The sequence below is a fragment of the Macaca thibetana genome, chromosome 3, assembly GCF_024542745.1.
Source record: "Macaca thibetana thibetana isolate TM-01 chromosome 3, ASM2454274v1, whole genome shotgun sequence".
NCBI classification, from domain to species: Eukaryota; Metazoa; Chordata; class Mammalia; order Primates; family Cercopithecidae; genus Macaca; species Macaca thibetana.
The window spans coordinates 138,720,916-138,742,412 of record NC_065580.1 but is presented as its reverse complement, the minus strand read 5'-3'; the positions used below and the strand labels follow the sequence as shown (position 1 = coordinate 138,742,412).

General features: G+C 55.7%; 2 protein-coding genes across 33 annotated transcripts in view; both read right to left on the bottom strand.

Annotated features, from left to right (window-relative positions):
• POLR2J (RNA polymerase II subunit J) overlaps positions 1-21,497 on the bottom strand; it is a 99,688-nt gene that overhangs the window by 9,423 nt on the left and 68,768 nt on the right. For 2 of the 31 annotated variants that reach the window (XM_050783792.1, XM_050783791.1), the window contains exon 1: positions 2,529-2,547. The exons of 22 other annotated variants lie outside the window; for them this stretch is intronic. In XM_050783792.1, the coding sequence (XP_050639749.1) occupies positions 2,529-2,535 (7 nt within the window). In that variant the 5' untranslated portion in view covers positions 2,536-2,547. Of the gene's footprint in view, positions 1-3; positions 397-1,529; positions 1,534-2,504; positions 2,509-2,528; positions 2,548-3,561; positions 3,566-11,044; positions 11,049-12,786; positions 12,791-15,197; positions 15,202-21,497 lie in introns of those variants that run through there. 7 more of the 31 variants (XM_050783812.1, XM_050783814.1, XM_050783825.1 and 4 more) reach the window with 7 other exon arrangements.
• RASA4B (RAS p21 protein activator 4B) overlaps positions 2,555-21,497 on the bottom strand; it is a 33,730-nt gene continuing 14,787 nt past the window's right edge. The window contains exons 7-21 of one of the 2 annotated variants that reach the window (XM_050783678.1): positions 19,631-19,762; positions 19,250-19,344; positions 15,631-15,748; positions 15,252-15,402; positions 14,922-14,986; positions 14,030-14,142; positions 13,638-13,830; positions 13,280-13,417; positions 12,574-12,718; positions 11,867-12,036; positions 9,732-9,869; positions 7,622-7,757; positions 4,824-4,944; positions 3,271-3,335; positions 2,555-3,123 (exon numbers count right to left, since the gene is read on the bottom strand). In XM_050783678.1, coding sequence (XP_050639635.1) covers positions 3,002-3,123; positions 3,271-3,335; positions 4,824-4,944; positions 7,622-7,757; positions 9,732-9,869; positions 11,867-12,036; positions 12,574-12,718; positions 13,280-13,417; positions 13,638-13,830; positions 14,030-14,142; positions 14,922-14,986; positions 15,252-15,402; positions 15,631-15,748; positions 19,250-19,344; positions 19,631-19,762 — 1,902 coding nt within the window. In that variant the 3' untranslated portion in view covers positions 2,555-3,001. Of the gene's footprint in view, positions 3,124-3,270; positions 3,336-4,823; positions 4,945-7,621; positions 7,758-9,731; positions 9,870-11,866; positions 12,037-12,573; positions 12,719-13,279; positions 13,418-13,637; positions 13,831-14,029; positions 14,143-14,921; positions 14,987-15,251; positions 15,403-15,630; positions 15,749-19,249; positions 19,345-19,630; positions 19,763-21,497 lie in introns of those variants that run through there. The other variant, XM_050783679.1, reaches the window with a different exon arrangement.

Sequence of the window (21,497 nt, the reverse complement as noted above, 5' to 3'; positions counted from 1 at the left end):
TGACCCCCGCCTCTGGATCATTTTGCAGCAAATCCCAAATGCCCATATCATTTATCCTAAATATCCCATAAATATTCCACTATGTAGCTCTGAAAGAGAAGGACTCTTACAACACAACTGCGGTATCTTGTTTGTTTGTTTGTTTTTGTAAAGATGGGGGTTTCACCATGTTGCCCAGGCTGGTCTCCAATTCCTGAGCTCAAGCGATTCTCCCACCTCAGCCTCCCAAGTAGCTGGGATTACAGGCATGTGCCACCGTGTCCAGCCAAGAGCAGTATCTTATCACACCTTTACAAAATTAATAATTCTATTCATCCTATAGTTGATCAATGTTCAAATTTCCAATTGCCTCATAAAAAGGTCATTTCTTAACATTTTGTTTTGTTGCAGTTGGTTTCTGTAAGTCACATAAGTATCTTAAGGTTTTTGTAAGTCACGTAAGTATCTTAAGTCTCTCTTTTATACTTCTATTGTAGTAAGATAGTTATAATATAAAATTTGGCATTTTAACCATTTTAAGTGTTTAACTCAGTGGTGTTAATTACACTCACAATGTGTAGCCATCACCACTATTTAGTTCAAAAATCTCAAGTCTCCTTTATTTTCCTTTTTTTCTTTTTTTTTAAATTAATTTTAGGGACTAGGTTTTGCTATGTTGCCCAGTCTGGCCTTAAACCCCTGGCCTCAAGGTGATCCTTCTGCCTTGGCCTCCTGAGTAGCTGGGACTACAGGTGTGCACCGTCACACCCAGCTTCAAATTTCTTTTAATTATAAAGTTCTGGCCATGTGCGGTGGTTTGCAACTGTAATCTCAGCACTTTGGGAGGCCAAGGAGGTCAGACCACCTGAGGTCAGGAGTTCAAGACCAGCCTGGCCAACATGGAGAAACCCCATCTCTACTAAAAATACAAGAATTAGCCAGGCGTGATGGCAAGCGCCTGTAATCCCAGCTACTTGGGAGGTTGAGGCAGGAGAATCATTTGAACCTGGGAGGCAGAGGTTGCAGTGAGCCAAGATTGAGCCATTGCACTCCAGCCTGGGCAACAGAGTGAGACTCTGTCTCAAAAAAAAAAAAAAAAAAAAAAAAAAAGAGAAAGAAAAAAAGAATCTATAAAGTTCCCCTTCATCTGAAAATCGAATGTGATTTTAAACAACCTATTTGAGCTCTGAGGTGGATGTCTAAGTTCCAAGCCCACTCCTCCCTTCTGAGGGTCCCAGTTTCCTGATCTCTTCTTCCCTTTCCTTCCTGGCAGCTTAAACAAGATACAGATAACAGGATAAAGGTGAAGAATGAATGAATGAAGGGATGCAGGCAGATGTGAAAACAGCACCCTCCTGGAGGGCTGGGACCACCTGGAGGCGCTCTGTGTCTGAGCTGCTGCTGTGAGGAGCCTGGTGCCGGTGGGCACTGGGAAGGAGGCAGCCTTCGAGTGGGGGGCAACCGGGGGAGGAAGGAGGTTGGCTGAGCCAGGTCTGGGGGCCTCAGGGACTTCTGTGTCCTTATAAGGCACAAAGGCCCTGCCCACCCTGCCCCGGAGCAGCCCACAGTAGCAGCGGCTGGTGGCCCCTGCAGCAGGTCAGCCCCGAGTGGGCACAACGTGTGGCTTGGGTACCACAGGGCCGGAGGAGAGGGACAGGGGCCCTGCTCCTGTCACCCGCTGCTTCTGCCACCCCAGGACCAAGTCATCGGTGTGAGCTGCTGGCCAGACATCACTGCCCCACAGGCAGTGGGGGCTCCTCTTGGGCTGGGGGCAGGGCTTAGTGGGTAGCCCTATGGGAGGGGGAGCTGGTGGGGGACCACAGGGACTGACCAAAGAAAGGCAGGCCAGATCCCAGGACACCAGGGGCTCTAAGTCCCCAAGAGTACGGACCGGGTCACAGTCAAGTTTTGCCGACCGTCGGACCAGCCCGGGGCCTCTATGATGAAGGCATCAGAGAAACCCCATGGGGCCAGGAAGGGGCTGGGGCAAGGGTGGGCCTTTGGGATCTGGGGTCAGAGTGGGGAAGGAGGTGACTGCGTGGCAAGGCAGGAGCTGAAGGTCTTCTGGAGAAGGAGGGTCCAGGCCTTGTCCCCACCCCGATCCAGGTCACTGTGGACGCAGCTGGGAGCTCAGCCTGGCAGCCCATGTGACACAAAGGTTGGGGGGACGGGAGCCTCCACAGGGCCAACACTGCCAGCCACACAGCTAACGGGCTTGGGGTAAGGGCTGCGTGAAGAGGAATGGGGTCCGAGCCCCGCCTCTGTGCCGTCCTCAGAGACGCCCTAGAGAAAGGACTTGCCTGGGGGCTGCTTTGAGGAGAGAACAGCTGGTTGGACACACTGGGCTCTGTGGCCTGTGGGGCATGGAAGAGGGGACCCAGGGACATGGTGGGGACAGCAACTGGGAAGGGAAAGGAGTCCCCGACCCCAGATGAGTAGGGGGAAGAAAGAGGGGGGAACAGGGATGCCCGGGCCCATGCTGTCAGCCCTATCCTTGGCACATCCACCGACAGCCTCTGAGGTTCCCCCGGACCCACTCTCTCCCCAGACCCCCATCACAAGACCCCACAGCCTGGACAGTAACAGCAGGTTTACTGTTGGCAACAGCACAGCCCTGTGCCACCCAAGGGCAGCGGGTGGGGTGGCGGCCGGGTCTCCTGGGGCCCCGTTCTCCCTCCCATTCTCTAGGTCCCTGGAGGCCAGACGCCCGGGTGTGGCCCGTCCTAGCGGTGGTTCTGGCTGGGTCTGTCCTAGGCGGGAGAGGAGGGTCCCTGGAGAGGCAGTGATGGCTGCAGCGGCTGTAGGGAGCCAGGGACACTTCAGGCCAGCCATGACAGGCCCAGGCCTGCTCAGCTCTGCACTTCTGGGGATCCCCTCATTCCTGACTCCCCCTCTCCCCCACTTGGAAGAGACCTAGGCCCTGCACCCTAATGAGGAGGACCGGGGTGAGGGGTGCAGAGTCCAGGGCGGGGGGCTCCGAGCGCTTGGCAGGGGACTCAGCAACGGGAGCGCAGGGCGGGCCTCACGTCTGCAGCTCCAGGAGGCAGTTGGGCTCTGAGGGCGGGGAGCCGGCCGGGCTGGAGCTATGGGCCTCCCGGAGGTCCTGCAGCACCCGGAGCAGCTGGGCCAGTGAGTCCTTGGGAGCTGCGGGCAGAGGCAGCCGTGAGGGCCCCTGGGAGTGAGCCCGAGGACCCCACCCGTGCATCCCTGGTGGGGGTTCCGGCCACGAGCAAGTCCCAGGTGGGCAGGACCTACCTTCGCCAGGGCAAGTCCCAGGTGGGCAGGACCTACCTTCGCCAGGGCTCGCGGGCACCGTGCCTGCCTCTGCGCCCCTGCTCAGCTCCCGGTGCCTCTCCCTGTGGGGGAGGTCAGAGTCAGGGCCAGCATCCTCCACCTGCCCTGCCGGAGCTTCTGGTGTCCTTGTGGGAAGGCTGGGGGTGACCCAGCATGGGCCTCCGGGGCTAGAGGTGGCTCTGGGGGTGATGGCAGGGCTGACTCTTTCAGTCTATGAAGAGGAAACACGGGCCCAGCCTCGGCCCCAGGCCACCTTGCACCTTCTCCCTCCCTGTGTCTCCTACTCCTCCCCACACCACTGTGGGTTGACCAGAATGCCCTTTGGATTTTTTTTTGTTTTGATTTGTTTTGTTTGAGATGGAGTCTTGCTCTGTGGTCCAGGCTGGAGTGCAGTGGCGCAATCTGAGCTCACTGCAACGTCCACCTCCTGGGTTCAAGCAATTCTCCTGCCTCAGCCTCCCCAGTAGCTGGGATTACAGGAACCCTCCACCATGCCCAGTTAATTTTTGTATTTTTAGTAGAGACGAGATTTCGCCATGTTGGCCAGGCTGGTTTCAAACTCCTGATTTCTTTTTTTTTTTTTTTTTTTTTTTTTTTGAGACGGAGTCTCGCTCTGTCGCCCAGGCTGGAGTGCACTGGCCGGATCTCAGCTCACTGCAAGCTCCGCCTCCCGGGTTTATGCCATTCTCCTGCCTCAGCCTCCCGAGTAGCTGGGACTACAGGCGCCCGCCACCTCGCCCGGCTAAGTTTTTGTATTTTTTTTAGTAGAGACGGGGTTTCACCGTGTCAGCCAGGATGGTCTCGATCTCCTGACCTCGTGATCCGCCCGTCTCGGCCTCCCAAAGTGCTGGGATTACAGGCTTGAGCCACCGCGCCCGGCCTCAAACTCCTGATTTCAAACGATCCGCCTGCCTCCATCTCCCAAAGAGCTGGGATAACAGGCATGAGCCACCGCACCCCACCTTCGTGGGTTTTGAGGGCAGAGATAAACCCCGGAAGAGTCGATGAGGAATGGGGAGGACCACAGCCTTCCTCCTCGCAGGGTGTAGGGGTGTGAGAGAGGAATGAGCTCCGGCTCCAGCTGGCTCAGGGGAAGCTGAGCGTGTGGGAATCACTGTATCACCTTGAAGTATCCCGGCACCGGCCGCATCTCCAGAGGCCCTGATTGAATGGGGCCTTGGCATCCTGTTTTTAAAGCTGATCTTTAAAAGCATCCTGTTTTTTCTAAGCTTCTGCCAGGGCTGAGAACCACTGGATGAAGCAAGATGGTCAAGGATTCAGGGAGCTGGCCGAGGCTGTGCCTGTGCTCCAAGGGCCCGGGGGAACAGCTGGCCAGGTTGCAAGGGGGGCTCAGCACACAGCATGAAGCAGGCATGGCCTTGACCCTTGGGGCCTCCGTCCTAACCTGAGTTGGCCTTGTGCTGCAGAGAGGTACTCCTGGTGCCCTCCCCAGATGTGGCCAATTAGAAGAGAGGTGACCAGCCACCATGGAGCAGCCCCAAGCCTGGCACGTTCCCCGGGCTACACAGGCTCTCCTGGGTGGGACTCACCACAGCATGGCCTCCACGCCCAGCAGGTGCCGGTAGATGAGCTGGGCCTCAAGGTCATGGTCAAGAGGGTCATTCCACTCCTGCAGGGTCACCCGTGACCGGGTCTTATCGCAGCCCTGACCTGGGGGCACAGAGAGGGCAAAGTCACAAGCAGACACTTGGGACTACCATGTCCAACTTTCTGGTTGCATAGATGGAGAAATGGAGGCCTGGAGGGGAGAGAGATGCACTTGGGGGTCCCTGGTGAGGGCAGGGCTGGGAGCACAGCCCGGTAAGTCTGACCCAGGCCCTGCCTCGGCTCCCCACCCTCTGGGGGTAGCCGCTTCTCCTGGGGTCAGCCCCTGCACCATGGGATGCATGACTTCGGAGCGTGGATGTCATCAGGATATGACTGGGGGAGCCGGGTAACTTTTTTTTTTTTTTTTTTTTGAGACAGAGTCTCACTCTGTCGCCCAGGCTGGAGTGCAGTGGCACAATCTGGACTCACTGCAAGCTCCACCTCCCGGGTTCACGCCATTCTCCTGCCTCAGCCTCCCGAGTAGCTGGGACTACAGGCGCCCGCCACCACGCCCAGCTAATTTTTTGTATTTTTAGTAGAGACGGCGTTTCACCGTGTTAGCCAGGATGGTCTTGATCTCCTGACCTCGTGATCCACCCGCCTCGGCCTCCCAAAGTGCTAGGATTACAGGCGTGAGCCACCACCACACCTGGCCAAAACAACATTTTTAAAAATGTAAAACTCAGGCCAGATATGGTGGCTCCCTCCTACAATCCCAACACTTTGGGAAGCCGAGGCAGGAGGATTGCTTGAGCTTGGGAATTCAAGACCAGCCTGGACAACATAGCAAGACCTCACCTCTAAAAAAATTATTTTTAAATGAGCCAGTGTGGTGACGCATGCCTGTAGTCCCAGTCTACTCAGAGGCTGAGGTAGGAGGATTGCTTGAGCCCAGGAGTTGGAGGCTGCAGTGAGCTATGATCATGCCACTGCACTCCAGCCTGGGCAACAGAGCAAGACCCTGTTTTACAAAATTAAACAAAAAAAACCCCTCAGCTCCTCAAGCCACATTTCAAGTACTCAAGAGCCACCGGTACAAAGGCCGGGCACGGTGGCTCACGCCTGTAATCGCAGCACTTTGGGAGGCTGAGGCGGGCAGATCACGAGGTCAGGAGATCAAGACCATCCTGGCTAACATGGTGAAACCCCGTCTCTACTAAAACTACAAAAAAATTAGCCGGGCATGGTGGCGGGCACCTGTAGTCCCAGCTACTCAGGAGGCTGAGGCAGGGGAATGGCGTGAACCCGGGAGGCGGAGCTTGCAGTGAGCCAAGATGGCGCCACTGCACTCCAGACTGGGCAACAGAGTGAGACTCTGTCTCAAAAAATAAATAAATAAAGCCACAGGTGCTAGAAGCTAGAGTACTACACAGTATGGAGTCCTTCTAGAAGCTCCTCTCTGCCATCCCTTTAGTGCCCAAGGCTCAGGGTCCCCTCCCACCCACAGCTCTGGATTGAGACCGCCAGCATGGGGGTGTGCAAACCCAGGGGCTCTCTGGCTGTCATGAGCAGGGCGTTCCTCAAGTGTGTTCCTCAAAACACCGGTTCTGTAAGAAGCTCCTTGGGGAAGATAAGAGTTCCCTGTCGGCCGGGCGCGGTGGCTCAAGTCTGTAATCCCAGCACTTTGGGAGGCCGAGGCGGGTGGATCACGAGGTCAGGAGATCGAGACCATCCTGGCTAACATGATGAAACCCCGTCTCTACTAAAAATACAAAAAACTAGCCGGGCGTGGTGGCGGGCGCCTGTAGTCCCAGCTACTCGGAGGCTGAGGCGGGAGAATGGCGTGAACCCAAGAGGTGGAGCTTGCAGTGAGCCGATATCGCGCCACTGCACTCCAGCCTGGGTGACAGAGCGAGACTCCGTCTCAAAAAAAAAAAAAAGAGTTCCCTGTCAAATGAGTTTGGGAAGTGTTGGGTTAAACTGCATTAGAAATGGAATTCTAGGCCGGGCATGGTGGCTCACGCCTGTAATCCCAGCACTTTGGGAGACCGAGGCAGGTGGATCACGAGGTCAGGAGTTGGAGACCAGCCTGACCAACATGGTAACACCCCATCTCTACTAAAAATACAAAAATTAGCTGAGTGCAGTGGCTTGTACCCGTGGTACTTGGGAGGCTGAGGCAAGAGAATCACTTGAACCTGGGAGGCGGAGGTTGCAGTGAGTCAAGATCTCACCACTGCACTCCAGCCTGGATGATAGAGCTAGACTCAGTATCAAACAACAACAATAACAACAACAAAAACAAGAACAACTTGACCAACAGGGTGAAACCCCATCTCTAGTAAAAATACAAAAAAATTAGCTAGGCTTGGTGGCGAGTGCCTGTAATCCCAGCTACTGGGGAAGTTGAGGCAGGAGAATTGCTTGACCCTGGGAGGTGGAGGTTGCAGTGAGCTGAGATTGTACCACTGCACTCTAGTCTGGGCGACAGAGTGAGAGTTGGTCTGCGAAAAAAAAAAAAAGAAGAAGAAGGAGAAAAAAGAAATGGGATTCTAACATGTTTTTGGGCCTCCTTAGAGTCATCAGCGAATTCACTCATATGCATCACACGCAACACGTGGCATTTCCCAAACCACCTGGTCCATGGGACCCTTTCTGGCCAGAGCACCTGGAGGGGCCACCATTCCTTGGGTTAGGTCCCTGCAGGTGCACAGCAGGGCTCAGGGCCCTGTCGTTCAGCCAGAGGCCTGATCTCACAGTGGACGGATGCAGAGCCTGGGGTCCAGGCCTCCTCTCCCACCTGTCTTCTCTTTTTGGTGGCAGCAGCTCCACTTGTCCCCACGGAAGACGCCAGGGTGGTAGGAGCCCAGCAGGCCGGTGTTGTTGATGCTCACCTTCCGCAGCGCAGACAGCCACTGGTTCAGCTCGTTCACACACTGCCGGGGATGTGGAGGGGGAGGCCTGTTCAGACGTCACCTCCTCCAGGAAGCCCTCCTAATGCCAGATGCCATGTTCCCCACCACCCCAACCCAGCAGCTTTGAGTGAATTAGGAGAGGCTGCCCTTCCTCCAGGGTAACGTGGCCCATGCCGGGGTGCACGGCCTGGAGAGCAGGTGTGGTGGCTCACTCCTACAATCCCAGCACTTTGGGAGGCCGAGGTGGAAGGATCGCTTGAACCCAGGAATTCAAGACCAGCCTGGGCAACACAGCAAGACCTCATCTTCTCCTCTCCCACCTGTCTTTTCTCTTTGGTGGCAGCAGCTCCACTTGTCCCCGCAAAAGGCACCGGGATGGCAGGAGCCCAGGAGGCTGGTGTGGGCTGGACTTCAGCTGCCATTGGCCCCTTGGCCCCACTCATAGGTATTCCAGAACCCGCCAACTATATTTGGTGGCCCTGATATCACTACTTTTCCCTGTGGCTCTGGACCCTGACCCAAAAGGGAACCCCTAGAGGAAAGGGCACAGAGGGGACAGGACTTCCTCTAGGACGGTCTTGCCTGCCCCTCCAGCTGCAGGCTTCTTACTTGTCCCACATGTTCCTGCCCTAGATACACATCTGGGTCACCCTCCTACAAGGTCCCTGCTCGAATGCCACCCATCAGAGGTCCTCCCTGACCACTCTTTATAGGGTAGACTGCTCCCTGCTATACCCCACTCTGTTCCCTCCCTTGCTCCCTTAGTCCCTTCTGCTTCCCTTCAAGTCACTATCACAATTTGACTTTTTTTTTTTTTTTAAGAGACAGGGTCTCACTCTGTCACCCAGGCTGGAGTGCAGTGGTGTGATCATAGCTCACTGCAGCCTCCAACTCACTGCAGCCTCCAACTCCTGGGCTCAGGCAATCCTCCTGCCTCAGCCTCCCAAGTAGCTGGGATCACAGGTGCATGCCACCATGCCTGGCTAATTTTTTATTTTTTGTAGAGATGGGGTCTTGCTACATCGGCCAGGCTATTCTCAAACTCCTGGCCTCCAGTCATCCTCCCACCTTGGCCTCCAAAAGTGCTGGGACTACAGGCATGAGTCACTGTGCCTGGCCCGACATTTGAAACATGTATTTATTGGCCCATCTTCTCCCTGGGATATCAGCTCCATGAGGGCAGGACTCTGCCTCGTCTGCCATGGTATCCCCTTACCTAGAATCATGGCTGGAACCTAGGAGGTGCTCAGTAAGTATTTTTTAAATAAATGAATGAATGAGTTAATGAAGGAACAGATGAGAAGGTTATTTGAGAACATGCATCCAGAGCCACACGGAGCATAACGTTTGATTATTACGCATTGATACAGACACAGAAACACACAGGTGCCAGCTCAGACTTTCTTTTTTAGAGACAGGGTCTTGCTCTGTTGCCCTGGCTAGAGCACTGGGATTATCGGCATGAACCAGCGTGCCTGGCCCCGATCTCAGTTATCTGGAAATAGTTTCCAACAAACGGGTGCAACGCGCAAATTTCACATCACAGGGATGCACCTGTCTGTGCACTGGCCCATATACAGACCTACACAGGGATGCCCAGGGAAAGACATGGGCCATGGCCTCCTGGGGGCTCAGACCCCTGGACAACACACACACATCTGTCCCCGACACCTCCCAGATCAGACAAACCCTGCGATGCTTGATGTAGCTGGTAGGGCGGCGGGAGGCTCAATCAACTCTTTTCTCACCCAGTCCACTCAGGCCACTCCCATAGCACCCAGGCCACTCCCACAGCACTCAGGCCCCTCCCTTAGAGCTCAAGCCAGTCTCACAGCACCCAGGCCACTCCCATAGAGCTCAGGCCACTCCCACAGCACCCAGGCCACTCCCACAGGGCTCATGCCACTCCCACAGTACTCAGGCCTCTCCCATAGCACCCAAGCCACTTCCACAGTGCTCAGGCCACTCCCACAGCACCTGCTCCCCTCTCCGCACCTTGCACTGCAGGTAGGCAGTCTGTGGCCTGCCGACATCATCCGTGTAGATGACTTGCATGACGTGCGAGCTGCCAAAGCTCTTTTCCTCCACCTTTTCCGCTGCCCGGATGTTGGCTAGCTTGATGAGGGCGCTTTTCTGGGGCAGGCAGGGAGGAGGAGGTTTAGGGACCTAGCCAGGGCCATTCCATTCCCCACCTCTGGGCCTCAGCCTCCCCTTCTGCAGCACCAGGGGTAGGCATGGGAGACCCAGAGTGACCTCAGGCAGGGCAGAGCACAGACTGATGGTGACCAAGTGCCCAGCAACTGGGAGGGGAGGACCTGGCCTCTCAAGGGAGCACTCCCAGAAGGCCTGGGAGGTGTGAGCTTTGGGGTAGTGTCTGGACAGCCAGTATTCCCCGGGCTACAAAGTCAATCCAGCCATAGCCAACGCTGTGTGACTTTGCATTTATTAATTTTCCAACTTGCTTTTGTAGTCCCAGGCTCTAATAGTCATATCCTGGCTGGGCGCAGTTGCTCACACCTGTAATCCCAGCACTTTGGGAGGCCGAGGCAGGTGGATCACCTGAGGCTGGGAGTTCGAGACTAGCCTGATAAACATGGAGAAACCCCGTCTCTACTAAAAATACAAAATTAGCTGGCTGTGGTGGCTCATGCCTGTAATCCCAGTTACTCAGGAGGTTGAGGCAGGAGAATCACTTGAATCCAGGAGGCGGAGGTTGCAGTGAGCCAAGATTGCACCATTGCACTCTGGCCTGGGCAACAAAAGTGAAACTCCACCTCAGGAAAAAAAAAAAAGGGACCAGAATTAAATAATGCCCATGTAGCCAAATCTTTCAGCCCTGGCAAGGAAGATGCATAATAATCATCTGAGTGCTTTGGGAGGCTGAGGCGGGAGGATTGCTTGAGGCCAGGAGTTTGAGACCAGCCTGGGCAGCATAGCAAGACCCCGTCTCTGCAAAAAAAAAAAAAAAAAAAAAAAAGTTAAAGAAAATTAGCCAGGCTTGGTGGCACATGTCTGTAGTTCCAGCTACTTGGGAGGCTGAGGCAGGAAGATTGTTTGAGCCCAGGAGTTGGAGGCTGCAGCCAGCTATGATCGCATCACTGCACTACAGCCTGGGTGACAGAGAAAGACCCTGTCTCAAAAAATAGTTATCATCATCTGAGGAATCTCAGGTTGGAAGGGGCAGGCCCCTCATCTGGCGGGACCCCTGAGCTGGTTCTTTGAGAACAAGGTGAGTGATGAGCTCCTTCACCTACCCCAAGCCCACTCTCACCCACCCAGGGCTAGGCTGGGTACTCCTGGCCGACCATCCCCATAGCCTGCATGACTGCGGGCAGGTGTACAGCAAGAGGTCACCAGGTCCATGGCAGAAGTATGTCCTCAGCCCTTCCTGGGAGAAGAGAGCTTGCAGGAGAGGTGACCCATGACTCAGAGAGGGCTGTACAAGATGATCTTTGAGATCCCTTCCCACACCAAGCTTCCGTGCTTCTATATTCCTGTCTCTTCCAGGAAGCCTCTCCTGGTTGCCCTACCTGCCTCCTCACCTAACAGCCCAGGTGATGTGCTTTCTTTAATAATACCATTTGCCTAAATAGTACTACCTGCAAGGCCCTGGGTCAAGACCCTTAGGGAGATCATCTCATCTAATCCTCAACAACCTGGTAAGGTCGAATCATCTTCCTCCATTTTTTTTTTTTTTTTGAGACGGAGTCTTGCTCTGTTGCCCAGGCTGGAGTGCAGCGGCACAATCTTGGCTCACTGCAACCTCCGCCTCCTGGGTTCAAGGGATTCCTGTGCCTCAGCCTCCCGAGTAGCTGGGACTACAGCCGTCACCACGCCTGGCTAATTTTTGTATTTTTAGTAGAGACAAGGTTTCTCCATGTTGGCCAGGCTGGTCTTGAACTACTGACCTCAAGTGATCCACACACCTCGGCCTCCCGAAGTCCTGGGATTACAGGCGTCAGCCACCATGTCCGGCCCTCCTAGGTTCTGACAAGCAGTACAGATGCCACACACCTGGCTTTCTTCTCTGACCCCGGGGGACCTCAGGTGGGCTCCAAGGAAGGGGACAGGTGCCTCTAAGGTGCCATAACCTCTCGGAGCCCCACTTGCCGGCCTCCCTCCTTACCCACCTTGGAGCTGGGCGTCTTGGCGAAGCTGAGGGCCTCGGTGGTGAGGAAGAAGTAGAGCTTCTTGAAGGAGGAGGACATGAGGGGACCCTTGCCCTTGGTCCTGTGGATGAAGAGTGGCCCCTCCTTCACAGGTGGCGCCTGCAAACTCAGCGTCCGCTGCAGGTCCAGCTCTGCCAGGCCAGGGAGGGAGGGGGGAATCGAGAGCCCAGTGAATGAGGGCGGGGCCGGGGGCGGAGCAGTGGGCGGGCCCATGGGGGCTCAAGGGCTGAGCAAGTGTGAACAGCCGGCAGTGGACGTGGTCATGGGGCTCAAAGGTGCAGCAAACATCAACAGCAGGTGGTGAGCGGGGTGACGGGTGGACTGAGGTAGGCAGGGCCATGGGCTTGGAGGCGGGACACGCATCAATAGCAGGTGGCTATTGACCAATATGGAGCTCAAGGGTGGAGCAAATGTCAACAGGCACAGATGGTGGGTGAGGCCATGGGTCTAGGGGTGGGGCAAACATCAACAGCAGGCAGTGAGCAGGGTCACAAGAAGCACAAACAGTGGTGGGTGGGTCTATGGTCTGGGAGCCTGGCAAATGTCAACAGCAGGCGGTGAGTGGGGCCACGAGAGGCAGAAACAGCGGTGGGTGGGGCCGTGGGGCTCAAGGGCGGAGCAAACGTCAGCAGTAGGCTGTGGGCGGGTCTGCGCAGGGCTGCGCTCACCATCCTTCTCCTCGATGTCCACGAGCTTGGTGATGAAGTCCTTCAGCTGCGCCACGCCCTGGCGCACGGTGGGCTGCAGCGGCTCCATCCAAGCCTCCTTGGCTCTGGAAGCCGGCGTGTCCATGTTGCCCACGTTCTGGACTGCCTGGAGGTGACAGCAGGAAGGACCAGGCTCTGCTGGGTTAGGGGCCTAGCCACTGCACCCCCTCCCACCCCCCAAGTCTTTGCTACTCAGCCTTAGAGATGGAGGCAGAGGCGACAGAGGCCATGCCCACGGGCCCCCTCCAGCCCCACGAGGGATCAGGGAGGAGTGGATCATGGAGTTTGATGCCTTTTTATAACTGAGACCACTTGCACCTTCCTCTGCAGGTTTAACAGACGCTGCTGCACTGGGTACCCCACCCCCGTGCTGGGCAGATAGGTGCAGCCTGAGAGTAAGTAGACCGGGGTTGGAAGGTCCCACGATTCACCACCGACAGGCTGGGCGGCCTTGGCCACCTCCGACCCCTCGCAGGCCTGTTCCCCTATCCATGAGATGGTGCTGGAACAAGGTGGCCACAGGAAGGCTTTGCAAACTGTGAAGTGCAGTGCCCACGTGGGCGTGCCAGTGGCCTCGCCGGAGCCGGTAGGAACACACTGCAGTCCAGGCCAGGGCCCCGGTGGGACACCCAGCTGTGCATCCCGCCCGTGGCCGCAAGGCCCGCACCTTGGCCAGCAGGAGCAGGGTGCGGCTGGTGCGGGCGTCCGCGTGGCGCTCCCGCAGGTGGAAGAGCTTGGGAGACATGATGGCGGGAGAGAAGAAGCGCAGGCACAGGAAGCTGGTGACGGCGATGAACGGTACATTCTGCAGGGATGCGGGAGAGCGCGGGCTGGGGTCCCCCAGGCCTGGGCTCCCGGCAGCCCCCTCCCCTTAGGCTCCGTCCTTGACCCTCCCCAGGACACCGCCTCCCTCATCCTCCCCAGCGCTCCCTGGTTCCTCACCGCTCTTCGCCCGCAGCCCCAGCCCAGTCCAACTCGGCCCAGTCTAACCCGTCCCAGTCTAGCCCGGCAGGTGGAGGGCGCACCTCGTGCTGGGCGCCGGGGAAGCGCTCGCGCACGCGCCGAAAGAGCTGGCGGAAGGTGGCGCGCACCACGGCGGGGCACGCGCGAACTGAGCGGCTGAGCGCGCTCAGCAGCGCCCCCAGGTGGGCGCGCAGCGTCTGCGCGCTCTGCTCTAATACCTCGGCCTCTGTCTGAGGGCGGTGCAGACCCGAGCACCTGCGTGGAACGGGGCAGGGCGGTAGAGGGGGTCGCAGTCAGCGCCAGGGCCACGACAGGAACAGTGGCTCTTGCAGCAGCCAGGACACGGACACAGGGGACAATACACGGGTGGGCAAAGCCACAAACACACGTGCAGACGGGGCCTGATTCCACGCCGCTGCACCCTGCACCCCCCCGGGGTTACCCCCGGCCTCACCCTACATCCTTAACTTCCACTTTGCTGGGATCCAGCTCCACATACTTCTTCTCCTCAAACACCTTGTTGATGATGGGGCCCAGGACGCCGTGCAGGTACTGCATCCCGGCCACCTGGGGACCACCGCAAGTCACATTGATCCTGTCTCCCCCAATCCCACTCCAGCTGCCCACCCTCTCCCGGCAGCCGCTCCTGCACCATCTTCCTGCCATATCCGCCCAGGAGGGGGCCAGGTACACATACAGGGCAAACTGCTTATCCGTGAATGAATGAGGGAGTGAATGAATGAATGACTAGAATTCTTAGCCCTTGTAATCCCAGCATTTTGGGAGGCCAAGGCAGGAGGATCACTTGAGGCCAGGAGTTTGAGACCAGCCTGGGCAACATAGTGAGACTGTCTCTAACTTAAATTTTAAGTGCGCGCGCGCGCGCGCACACACACACACACACACACACACACACTCTTTTTTTGGTGGCGGGGGCGGGGAACAGAGTCTCGCTCTGTGGCCCAGGCTGGAGTACAGTGGTGTGAGCTCACTACAACCTCTACCTCCTGGTTCAAGCGATTCTCCTGCCTCAGCCTCCCCAGTAGCTGGGATTACAGGTGCCCGTCACCATGCCAGGCTAATTTTTGTATTTTTAGTAGGATGGGGTTTCGCCATGTTGGCCAGGCTGGTCTCGACCTCCTGACCTCAAGTGATCTGCCCGCCTCAGCCTCCCAAAGAGGTGGGATTACAGGCGTGAGCCACCGCGCCCAGCCGCATTCTTAACCTTAAAGGGCTCTGAATGCGGAGATAGAACACTGGAGCCGAAGTCCCAGACCCCTCTGTCGCTCTCTCTGAAGCTCGGTGTTGTCATTTGTAAGATGAGGACAATATAGCATGCAACTCACCTTCAGAAAAGACTCCATGGACTTGGAGGCCAGAGAGTTGCTTCGGAACAGGGTGTTGGTTTCACCTACAAACAGAGGCCCCAATGGGTAGGGGGCTAGGACAAAGCTTTTGGGGGAGGAGGAGGACAGAGGACCTTGGTGGCTGGGGGATCTAAGCTGGCCCCTCAATAAAGGGCCTCCTCACCACCTCCCAGCCCACTGTCCCACCTCTGCCCTTGGCTCTGTCCCGTGCTGCCCTCCTGTCTGACCCCATCTGCCTCCTACAGGAGGAGCCCACCCCCGCCCAACCACCTCCCAGTGTTCTGGGCCCAGCTCCCTCCCAGGCCTCACTGGTGCGACTCAGCTCCAGCTGGAAGAGCAGGTCCAGGAAGTCCTTGGCCAGCCCCTGCCCCAGGAAGAGCTTGAGCAGGTTCGTGGCCACGTCCTGGCGACACTCGGTGCTGGTTGTCTCCTCAATGAGTGAGATCAGCTGCCCTGGGCCCTGCAGGGAGAGGCATGGGGGATCCCAAACCCTTTCCTCTGAGAACCTCAGAGCCCCCCAGGGAAAGAGGACATTTTCCCAAGGGGTGGCTGGGGATGGGGCCCTGGGTACTGGCCAGCTCCTCACATCCCCAGACCTCAGTTTTCTGCTCTGCAGAATGGGTTTAGGAGGACAGGAGCACAGGCCTACCACCACTGGACCCTTCCACCCTGCCCGGAGCCCCCTCACCTGCATGCCCAGCTTCACCTCGTGGCACAGCAGCTGCACCAGCGGCTGGTAGCAGCTGGAAGGCAGCACCATCTCGTCCCGCAGCCGCACCTCCAGCTGCAAGGAGCCCAGGTTGCCCCTGGAATGGGCAGCCTGTGACCTCTCCACCAGGGACCCAGGCCGCCCTGGGCCACAGCCCTCCCATGGTCTCCAGTTTTTTCCCTTGGGCCTAGCCTCCCATCTCTCTGCTCATGCCCTCCATCCGGGTACCCTGCACAGTTCTGCCTCCCAGGTTCCGCCCAGCCTATTTATTTTCTCTTTTTGGAAAGCCGTTCCTGCCTCTGCACTCAAGGCACCTCTATCTGTCTTCAAGGTCTGGCTCCCTGCCACCTCCAAGCTTGGGTATGTGGAGCTCCCAGCCTTGAATCTATAAACTCCCAGATAATAGCACCATCATGTGTACAGTTTACAGCAGAAGCAAATCCCCAACCCTCATAACAACCTAATGGGGAAACTGAGACCCGAGCCTGCAACTTGCCACATTAGATCGAGCTTCCAAGCTTCCCTGTTCTGACAGGGAAGGTCAGAACAGAGGAGGGTATGGACCAAGGCATGACATCCTCTAAGGCTCCCACTGCCTCTGCTCAGCACGAGCCTCATGCACAGAAGCAGTGTTAAGATGGGCCCCTGGGCCTGGCGCAGTGGCTCATGCCTATAACCCCAGCACTTTGGGAGGCCAAGGCAGGCAGATCGCTTGAGGTCAGGAGTTCGAGACCAGCCTGGCGGACATGGCAAAACCCCATCTCTACTAAAAAAAAAATACAAAAATTAGCCAGGCATAGTGGCAGGTGCCTGTAATCCCAGCTACCCAGGAGACTGAGGCAGGAGAATCGCTTCATCCAAGGAAGCAGAGGTTGCAGTGAGCCAGGATCACGCCACTGCACTCCAGCCTGACTCTGTCTCAAAAAAAAGAAGATGGGAAGATGGGCCTTGGCTGGTTCTATGGAAATGCCTTGTGCTGGACACACGGCTGTCCACCTGCCCCTACCCTGTTAAGGATGGGAATGGGGGAAGGGTGTCTGGGGCCTTCTACAGAGACACAAAGCGGAACCATCAAGGGCTGTGGGGCCACAGCACACAAGCCAGAGGGCTCCCTAGACAGGCTGCCAGATTGAGCAGAATGATCCAAGACACCCAGTTAAATGTAAATATTTTATTTACTTATTAACTATTTTTTAGAGATGGGGTCTTGCTATGTTGCCCAGGCTGGTCTTGAACTCCTGGGCTCAAGCGATCCTCCTGCCTTGGCCTCCCAAAGTGCTATTACAGGCAGGAGCCATCGTGCCTGGCCTACATTTGAATATTTTTAGTATAGGTATGTCTCAAACAGTGCATGGTTATTTATTTTTTATTTTTTCTGAGATGGAGTCTTGCTCTGTCACCCAGGCTGGACTGCAGTGGCACGATCTCGGCTCACTGCAACCTCCACCACCCAGGTTCAAGCAATTCTCCATCCTCAGCCTTCCGAGTAGCTGGGATTAGAGGTGCCCGCCACCACATCCAGGTAATTTTTGTATTTTTAGTAGAGACGGGATTTCACCATGTTGGCCAGGCTAGTCTCGAACTCCTGACCTCGTGATCCACCTGCCTCGGCCACCCAAAGTGCTGGGATTACAGGCATGAGCCACCACGCCCGGCCATTTTCTTGAAACGGAGTTTCTCTCTTGTCACCCAGGCTGGAGTGCAGTGGTGGAATCTCAGCTCACTGCAAGCTCCGTCTCCTGGGTTCAAGCAATTCTCCTGCCTCAGCCTCCCAAGTAGCTTGGATTACAGGTGCCCTCCACCACGCAAGGCTAATTTTTTGTATTTTTAGTAGAGACGGTGTTTCACCATGTTGGCCAGGCTGGTCTCGAACTCCTGACCTCAGGTGATCCACCCACCTCAACCTCCCAAAGTGTTGGGATTACAGGTGTGAGCCACCACGCCCAGCAGTTATTCTTTTTTTTTTTTTTTTTTTTTTTCCAGTTATTCTTATACTAAAAAAGTATTCACAGCTGGGCACAGGTCAGGAGTTCAACATCAAGCCTGGCCATGGTGGTGAACCCCATCACTATTAAAACTACAAAAAATTAGCCAGGTGAGGTGGTCCTAGCTATCTGGGACGTTGAGGTGGGAGGATTGCTTACACCCAGGAGGTGGAGGCTACGGTGAGCTATGATCACTACTGCATTGGTGGTACAGGCGCATACCTGTAATCCCAGCTACTCTGGAGGCTGAGGCACGAGAATTGCTTGAACCTGGGAGGTGGAGGTTGCAGTGAGCCAAGATCATGCCACTGCACTCCAGCCTGGGTGACAGAGTGTGAATCTGTCTTTAAAAAAAAAAAGTATTCACTGTTTATCCAAAATTAAGTTTTAACTGGGTGTTCTGTGTGTGTGTGTGTGTGTGTTTTTTAGAGAGTCTAGCTCTGTTGCCCAGGTTAGAGTGCAATGGCACGATCTCGGCTTACTGTAACCTCCGCCTCCAGGGTTCAAGCGATTCTCCCTGCCTCAGCCTCCCAAGTAGCTAGGATTACAGGCGCCCGCCACCACGCCTGGCTAATTTTTGTATTTTTAGTAGAGATGGGGTTTCACCATGTTGGCCAGGCTGGTCTCAAACTCCTGACCTCAGGTGATCCACCCACCTTGGCCTCCCAAAGTGCTGGGATTACAGGCGTGAGCCACTGCGCCTGGCCTAATTTTTTATTTATTTGTAGAGACAGAGTTTCACCATGTTGGCCAGGCTGGTCTCAAACTCCTGGCCTCAAGTGATCCTCCCATCTCGGCCTCCCAAAGAGCTGGGATTACAGGCATGAGCCACCACTCCTGGCCAAGGGTGTCCCGTCTTTTATCTGGCAACCCTATTCCTTGAGAATCTTTCAGAGGGAGTTGGAGCTATGGCTCAGGGACACTGACTCTGGAGACTTGAACCCTGGTCTGAGGTCTGTAGGGAAATTTTCAAAGTGGAAGTGTGTGAGTACTTGTTTTAGAGACTTCCAGAAAGCAGGAGACCTGTACAACCTGTGAGCTAAGAAGACAGAGCTGGCCAGGTGCGGTGGCTTATGCCTGTAATCCTAGCATGTTGGGAGGCTGAGGTGGGTGGATCACCTGAGGTCAGGAGTTCAAGACCAGCTTGGCCAACATGGTGAAACCCTGTTTCTACTAAAAATACAAAAATTAGCTGGGTGTGGTGGTGCACAGCTATAATCCCAGTTAATCGGGAGGCTGAGGCAGGAGAATCACTGGAACCCGGGAGGTGGAGGTTGCAGTGAGCCAAGATTATGTCACTGCACTCCAGCCTGGGCAATAGAGCAAGACTCCATCTCAAAAAAAAAAAAAAAAAAAAGAGCTGAGCTGAGTCGGGGATTGTGGGGAAAAAAAGGGGGCGGTGGGAGGGAAAAAAAAAGGGGGCGGTGGGAGGTGGAGCCCAGCCTGGATGAGAAGGATGCTGGCCTGGTGGGCAGGGGCTGAGGGGGCCCTGGAGCTGTGTCTCCTGACCTCTCACCCCGAGCAGACCCCTGCCCTGCCTGCCTGTAGCCAATTCCCAAATCTCAGCCCCCACCCCACCCCTTGAGGCCGGCTGCCCAGCCCCACGCACTTACTCATCATGCCGCCGGCTCTTCGTCTGGTAAGGCTGCAGCCGGAACCAGCCCTCCTCCGGCTGGGCCACCTGCAGTCTCTGGATGTCAATCACCACCTGGGGACATAGCGGCAGTCTTCCTGGAGCTGGGAGGCTTAGGTCTCCTCCTTGCCAACTACTATTCTTAGTGGGGAGGGGCCCCTTCCAAGGGTCCCTGAGTGCCAGTGGCGGTGGGGGGAAGTTGCTGGTTCTGGCAGACAGTGGGGGGTAGTCCCAGGCTTCCTGAGTGTCCCTCTCTGGGGAAGCTGGAGGGAGGTCCCTGAGGGTGGGATGGCTGCAATGGAGCCAGGTGCTAGAGGACAGCAGGTGCAGCCTGGAGGAAGTGGTTGGGGGTGGTGCTCACTTTGCCCAGGAAGTCGTTTCGGCTGACAAGGTCCCAGTCCCAGGTCTCCACGCACAGCACCTCCGTGGCCCCCTCCTCCAGCTCAAACTCAAACGTCTCATTCCAGCGTGGGTAGCATGACTTCTTCACGATCTGGCCAGAAGAGGGTGGGTGGGGGTTAGGCTGATGCCGCTGGACTCCCCAGGATGGGCAAAAGGCAGAGCTGCCCCAGACACCTCCCCTGGGTTCCCCACAGCCTCCTCGCCTTGGAGGCTCTGCCACAGCAGAGGTTAAGACGTCCTGTCCAAGCTCCCACCCATTTATCAGATGGGGAGAATTGAGGCCCAGGGTGGGGAAGAGACGTATCCAAGGCCACACAGCAAAACAGTACTACTCTGCTGGTGGGAATGTGAACTAGTACAACCGCTATGAAAAACAGTGGGATTCCTTAACTAACTAAAAGTAGAACTACCATTTGATTCAGCAATCCCACTACTGGGTAGCTACCCACAGGAGAAGTCATTACACAAAAAAGATACTTGCACACACATGTTTTTTGTTTGTTTGTTTTGTTTTGTTTTTGAGACAGTCTCACTCTGTCCCCCAGGCTGGAGTGCAGTGGTGCGATCTCAGCTCACTGCAATCTCTGCCTTCCAGGTTCAAGTGATTCTCCTGCCTCAGCCTCCCGAGTAGCTGGGATTTCAGGGGCCCACCACCATGCCCGGCTAATTTTTGTATTTTTAGTAGAGACGGGGTTTTACCATGTTGGCCAGGCTGATCTCAAACTCCTGGCCTCAAGCAATCTGCCAGCTTTGGCCTCCCAAAGTGCTGGGATTACAGGCGTGAGCCACTGCACCTGGCCAAGATACTTGCACATGCATGTTTATAGCAGCACAATTCGCAATTGTGAAAATGTGAAACCAGCCCAAATGTCCATCAATCAACAAGTGGATAAAGAAACTGTGGTATGTATATATAAGATGGAATACTACTCAGCCATAAAAAAGGAATGAATTAATGGCATTCACAGCAACCTGGATTGGATTGGAGGCTATTATTCTAAGTGTAGTAACTCAGGAAAGGGAAACCAAACATCGTATGTTCTCACTCCTATGTGGGAGCTAAGCTATGAGGACGCAAAGGCATAATAAGAATGACACAATGGACTTTGGTGACTCGATGGGGGGAAGGGTGGGAAGGAGGTGAGGGATAAAAGACTCCATACTGCTCGGTGATGGGTGCACCAAAATCTCACAAATCACCCCTAAAGAACGTATGTAACCAAACACCACCTGTTCCCCAATAACCTATGGAAATAAAATATTTTTAAAAATACACACACACAGGGCTGGGCATGGTGGCTCATGCCTGTAATCCCAGCACTTTGGGAAGCCAAGGTGGGAGGATCACTTGAGGCCAGGAGTTCGAGACTAGCCTCGCCAACATGGTGAAACCCCACCTCTACTAAAAATACAAGAAATTAGCCTGGTGTGGTGGCGTGTGCCTGTAATCCCAGCTACTCCAGTGGCTAAGGCAGGAGAATCCCTTGAACTGGGAAGGCGGAGCCTGCAGTGAGCTGAGATCTAGCCACTGTCCATCCAGCCTGGGTGACAGGGCAGGACTTGGCCTCAAAAAAACCCCACAAAACACAAAACAAAAACAGTAGCGACTACACAGAGAAACCAGACCTTGGTGCCTTCCTGCTCAGGACTGGGTCCCCCCAACCCTGGACGTTTCCTGGGGGTGGGGAAGGCAGCATGGGTGTTCTCAGATAAACCCCACTCGGGCTGTCTCAATCCCCTCCTTACCCCCAAGCATGGCCAGGAGTGAGCGGAGTTGGCCCCAGAGGGGCTGGGACCTATTATGTCCCCTAGAGAGGTTGCCCCCT